The sequence below is a fragment of the Elephas maximus genome, chromosome 7 (assembly GCF_024166365.1).
Source record: "Elephas maximus indicus isolate mEleMax1 chromosome 7, mEleMax1 primary haplotype, whole genome shotgun sequence".
Taxonomy (NCBI): Eukaryota; Metazoa; Chordata; class Mammalia; order Proboscidea; family Elephantidae; genus Elephas; species Elephas maximus.
In genome coordinates, this window is record NC_064825.1 from 58,166,573 (window position 1) to 58,173,138 (window position 6,566).

The following is a 6,566-nucleotide window of genomic DNA, read 5'->3' on the forward strand; positions in this document are numbered from 1 at the left end:
ATGGCTTAATTTTGCTAGGGAATTAAAAAAAAAAAAGGTTCAGTTACAGTCCTAGTGATCCAGCCATTGGGCTGCAAACTCATACAGGTTGTCATTCAAGGTAGAGTTCTCTGTCCTCGATAATTAAATGCAATGAACTTTGAGGTCCCCTACAAGTAAAGAGACTTTGGAGAACATGGGGTTTCAGAAGAGTGGATCTTTGCCTACATGACCATGCTGATACCCTTTTAAAAGAAGTTGAAATATCTGAGTCATGTGAAAATATTTTGAGTGACTAAATATCTCATTTCCTTTGCTTGGTTCCTTATTGACTTGGTGATCTCAACCTGGCTAAGAAATCTCCAACTTCACAGAAGGTTCTCTAAATGTTATAAGGAGAAATGTCCGTTCCCTTAAACAGAAACCTAATGACACATTCACGTATCTGCTTGGTTTTCACTCCGTACACAATAGGGTTCATTGTGGGAGGCATGAGTAGATAGAGATTAGCCATGATAATGTGTATGTGGGGTGGAATGGTATGTCCCCCAAAACGGTGTGTAAAGAAGGTGAAGAAGGCTGGAACATAGGTGATGACGATGACACAAATGTGGGCAGTGCAGGTGCTAAAGGCCTTCCGTTGAGCATCTGCTGATGACAGACTCACCACTGCTCGAAGAATCATGGTGTAGGAAATTGTGATGCACAAGATATCAAAACCCCCAATCAGAAGGGCAACCATCAAACCATAGACAGCATTGACCTTGACATTACCTTACCACAGGATATCTTCGCCACAGACATGTGGTCACAGTACGTGTGGGGTATGACATTGCCTCTGCAGTATGGTAGGCGCTTAGTGAGGAAAGTGAAAAGGATAACAAACGTTACACCTCTAAGAAAAGTGATGAGCCCAGCCTTGGCAATGACTGAATTAGTGAGAATAGTGGCATACTGCAGGGGGTAGCAGATGGCCACAAAGCGGTCCAGGGCCATGAGCATGAGCACCCCAGACTCCATCCCAGTGAACGTGTGGACAAAGAACATCTGGGACAGGCAGGCATTAAAATCAATCTCCTTGAGGTTGAACCACAATATGCAGAGGGTGTTGGGAAGTGTGCTGGTGCACACGAGCACATCTGTGAAGGACAGAAGAGCTAGGAAGATGTACATAGGTCTGTGTAAGGCCTCTTCAGAGTAGATGAGGTACATAAGGCCAAAGTTCCCTGTAATGGCAATGCTGTACATGGTACAGAGGGGAAAGGAGATCCACAAATGCACTTCTTCCAGCCCAGGGATGCCATTAAGGATGAATGAAGCTGGGATTAGGCTGGTATCATTTAGCAATGACATAACAACTGTTGGAAGTTCATAGTACGAAAGTTACAGAATTGCATCTGTAAGCAGAAAATAAAATAAAATAGATCAGAGTAACTGACAAGCAAAATTTTCCCCATGATACCTAACTTAACTTTCTTATAGATCCATAAGCATATATGCTCTCCTATGTTGAATATGTGGCATATACTCTGTTTGGCTCCATGTCTTTAGCATTAGACTTTCACAATATGAATTAGCTTGAGCCTAGCTGATATATCTGCATAGGGCCTTTTCTTATAATGTAGTTCATTCCCCAGGCTGAAGTTGGCCACCACCTGAACAACTGGATGACCAAGGATTGATTAAATATTTACTGTCTTCTAGGTGCTCACCACCATAGAGATGTCTATTTTATTCTGAAATGTTAACATTCTTCATTGTATGCCTTTTACATTTAATCAGTCTTACATCGTAGACAGGCTGACTATGACATTTTAGCCCAAGTGTCTACCTTCTGGCATCCGGAAAATTATGAATTAGTTCCTTTGTGCCAATACCTTTCTTTAAGCAGAATCATAGAATTATCCTAAATGTGAAAAAAATAATCACCTTCCCAGTATCATCAAAAGGCCATCTATTGGCATTCTTGCACCATAGCCTGATCTTCAGCACTGGAGACAGGTGTGACTCGCAGGCAGTTGGTTATTACTATTATTATTATTAATTGGGTAAACACTTTTTAAGGAGCCCTGGTGGCACAATGGGGATTGCAGCCTAGGGAACCCTGTGGGGCAGTTCTGCTCTGTTGAGTGGGGTCACTAGGAGTCAGAATCCACCGAACAGGACCTAACCACAACAACAACAAGCACTTTATTAAAGAATAAAAACCAAAGAATAGTCTAGCTTAACTGGTAAAGAACAGTTGAGCATTATGCACTTTTAAGAACTGTCTGTATTGGATAGAACTCACAAAAGCAACTCAAAAGATTAGACAGAAACCTTCAGGGAGAGTGAATTTAGGTTAATGGACGAGAAACAACTCAGAAAAGGAAGAAGAGAATGACTGCACACCTAGAAGAATGTAATTAATGTCACTGAATTCTACATGTAGAAACTGTTGAATTTGTATGTTTTCCTGTGTATGTATTCTCAACAACAAAAGACAAATAAAACAAATTTAAAACACATGAAAAAAAAGGTTATCCATTAGTCCCTTTGATTTTTAAATCAGTATTACATTAAATAGATTGTGAAGAATCACTGGAAATGCAATAAATCATGAGATGCTAATGTTTTTCTGAAGTTAGAGACAAATATGTAATCCAATAAGAATAATATTTATCATTTTAAAGTAAATCGATTGAAACTCTATTTAGAACATGGTCTGTATTTTTTACTCATATCAAAAATCTAAAGAGCCATAGAGTCGAATATTTTTCAGGCTACATAATACGCAAAGATAATTTATTCTAGCAAAGAAAGAAATGCTCAATATATATTTTTTCAGTCCACAGCAAAAAAAGGTCTGGGAAAACAAAGAAGGACAAACACAAGCAGTGAGGCAAAGAAGGCTCGGTGTGATGATATGTTGTGAGGAAAAAAGAGGAGCTGAGGACAAAGTGGTGACCGAAGGATGGAAGCACCTATGATGCACAAGTGTGAAGAGCAGCCTATGTTGTGCTGGCATGTGCTGCTTTAGGAAAACATGTACAAGGAGAATGACAAGGAGTGCAGCCCTAGGGAGGGGGCTATTGAAGGAAAGATAAATAAAAAAAAAAAGGAAAGATAAATAGGCTCTTTAAATACAAAATGATCAAAGTCGTTAGTGCTTCCTGGGCACATGGGAGGTGGGCTGCCTATTGTTTCAGAAGTGTCTCTCTTGGAAATTAAAGGTGGGGTGGGGTTGGTTCTCCTTTCTTCACATGCGTCTTGAAAAAAATATTAACTCTTCGTGTATTTATTTATTTTAAGGGCGTGAACCGAGTAGATGAGCTCTAGGGTCATAGGAATTGACAAGTAACTCAAGTATCATAACTATAATGCAAAATGCGGGTAACAGCAGGAATAATAGACAAGTAATAGAGAAATTACGGAAAAGGCAGTCATCACTCTGATCTTGTTTCCCACCACAGGAGAAATTCCTTTTTCTCTAAAATCCTGTTTTTAGCTTTCACAGTCGGTGGAACTGATTACCTCTCATAAGAACATGCCCACAAGTTTGTACTGCCGGCGTTGAAACAAGAATGTTTTATCCAAATTGAAAATGGGTCAAAGAAACCAGCATTTAAAGCAGCCATATAGTACTGTCATTGCACCTTTTCCAAAGTTTACAGAATAACTCTATCTGACGACTCTCATATTCATTCTCCACCACCCCCTCAGCTATTAACATCTGCACTCACCCCTTTATGTTAAGAATGCAGCCCAATTTAGAAATGTGCTCACCCTGAAAGCTCCTGGAGTTCCTTCAGAAACTATAAAGCCGTATTCACAAGGTAAGTCATATTCACAACTATGGAATGCTCTTGGTCCTGAAGGAGGGATTCAAGACCTGTATTAAAACCACGGGGGGAAGGTGGAATGGGGGACATTTCCACTATGTGTGTGTGCCTGTGATGTTTGTGTGTGAATGAATATATATTGTGAAGTGGAGTCAGGAAAGCTTAGTCGTTACTGTCTCATCTACTCTAGTCTCAAAGGAGAAATATTTCCCAAGTGTTATTTTTTTATAATACAGAAAATACAGAGAGAGTGGGGAATGAGATATATCTGTGCCCTAAGATCGTTGGCTGAGCCATTGGGAATTGTCTTAGGAGCTAAAACATCATAGTCTAGGATTCCTACCTAGGAATGACATAGTCTAGTCCCACATTCTAGTCTAGAATTCCTAAGGACATAATATTTTATAGGTACAACCGAGAAGATGTGGGCCTGAAACCATTTTCAAATTTCAGAATTAGATCCTTTTGGAACACAGGCCTATCTTCTACCTTTTTCAAAGCTCAGCACAGAGTCATATGCAAAATGGGTATTGAAAAATACTTTTTTTTGGAGAAAAACTAAATAATACTGGTATAAAAATAATCCACTTTTATCTGTGATCTTATATTCATCAAATCTGATAAATTTACTTATAGATTATAACAATTTTTCTATAGGTTAGTTTGGATTATCTAACATTAGATGGCAATGGTATATCAGATCTCCAGGAAAAACCAATATCCAGAATCCCCCAAATCCTGCTTATTTTCCTTTCCCCAATGCACATTCACCTGATAAATGGTTCCAGGTCCTTAGGAGGAAGCAAAACCAAACCTGTTGCCATCCAATCGATTCTGACTCATAATGACCCTATAGGACAGAGTAGAAAGGCCCTATAAGGTTTCCAAGGAGTGGCTAGCAGATTCAAACTGCCAGCCTTTTGGTTTGCAGCCAAGCTCTTAACCACTATGCCAACAGGGCTCCTTATTGGGAACACTGGAAAAAAATTATATAGTGGAATTTCTTGGCTATTTAACAGTGTCTTTCTTGAAAGGGCCATGACTTTCCCATTTACTCAAGGGACTTAGAATTTGGAGAAAAAATAACAAACAATTTCAAAGATTAGAGAAAGATGAAAGACTTATATCTTGTTTAATGAGGCCATATGACTTCAATATGAAAACCTTACAAAGACACTACAAGAAAAAAAATTTACAGGCCAAAATGTCTTTTAAGTACAGATACAAAAAAATTCCAAAGTGTGAATATTAAAAATTAATTCTAGAAATATATTACAATGATCATTTCTCATAATTATTTGGGGTTTATTACAGAAATATAAGGATGGATAATATCAAAATATCAATTGATTTTTTTTTTTTATATTAACAGGAGTAAAGAGGAAAGCCATATATGTATCTTTTAAAACTCAAAACACAACTTTGAGATGTTGTTGTTGTTAGGTGCCATCAAGTTGTTTCCAAATCATACCGATCCTACATACAACAAAACGAAACACTGCCTGGTCCTGAGCCATCCTCACAATTGTTGTTATGCTTGAACCCATTGTTGCAGCCACTGTGACAATACGTATTGTTGAGGTTCTTCCTGTTTTTCACTAGCCCTCTACTTTACCAAGCCTGATGTCCTTCTCTGGAAATTGATCCCTCCTGATAACACGTCCAAAGTATGTGAGACGTAGTCTCACCATCGTTGCTCCTAAGGAGCATCCTGGCTGTATTTCTTCCAAGAAGGCCTTGTTTGTTCCTTTGAGAGTCCACCGTATATTCAATATTCTTCACCAACACCACCATTTCAAGGTGTCAATCCTTCTTCCATCTTCCTTATTCATCATTCAGCTTCTGCATGCATATGAAGCAAATGAAAACACCATGGCTTGGGTCAGGCACACCTTAGTCTTCAAGGTGACATTTTCACTTTTATTTTGAGATTGATACCATTATTGTAGTGGATTAGTCTCTATCGAAGCCTGCAGATGATAAGAAACCTAAATGAGTCCATACAGGCACTGAGGAGAATTTTTAAAAACTCATTGTAATTGAGTCCATTTTGATTCATGATGATCCCTTGATACAGAGTAGAACTTCTCCATAAGGTAATCTTACAGAAGGTTGGTTATAATCTTTATGCCCAGCCTTTTTCTTGTGGCGCTGCTGGATGGATTTGAACTACCACCCTTTAGGTTAGTAGCTGAGTGCAAACCATTTGTGCTACTCCAGGAACACTGAGTAGAATAAAATGTTTCAAATTCAGGTCTATCTTTTGCTAAAGACTGTGTTATACACATCCTGCAATGCATAGCCTTTACACACCGACTTTCTGCCTGCCGAAGCCAAATGTGTTATAACTAATACTGAACACCCACCATCAAGCCTGCAAACCATGGCTCAGGAGTCATATTTCAGGGCACTTTTGGCTTACAGAATTTTAGGAGACTCTCTTGGATATTTGACATATCTCAGACAAAGTCATCAGGAAATAATTTACGCCAAATTTGACTTAGAGAGTCTTTCTCAAAGAAAGCAATATTAACGTAAATTCCCAAGCACTTATATACTCATTTTATCCCATCTACTTAATACTGGAACTGTTGCTATTCATATAATTGGATAAACAGAGAAATTTCTAATACCATTCTGTCAATTGGAACTCTTGCTTATTTATTATTCACCAAAGAAACCAAAACTCGTCATAACTGGACCAATAAGCAACATCATGAAAAACAGAGAAAAGATTGGAGTTGTTAAGGGCTTCATTTTGCTTGG

The 6,566-nt window shown here is 38.5% G+C and overlaps 1 protein-coding gene across 1 annotated transcript; it reads right to left on the minus strand.

The window, feature by feature from the left end:
* Window positions 1-361: 361 nt before the first annotated feature.
* On the minus strand, window positions 362-1,332 carry LOC126079192 (olfactory receptor 52N1-like). The gene is given in 2 exon segments (XM_049890120.1): window positions 362-754; window positions 757-1,332. Coding segments are annotated over 2 exon segments (969 nt in total).
* Between the last annotated feature and the right edge of the window lie 5,234 nt (window positions 1,333-6,566).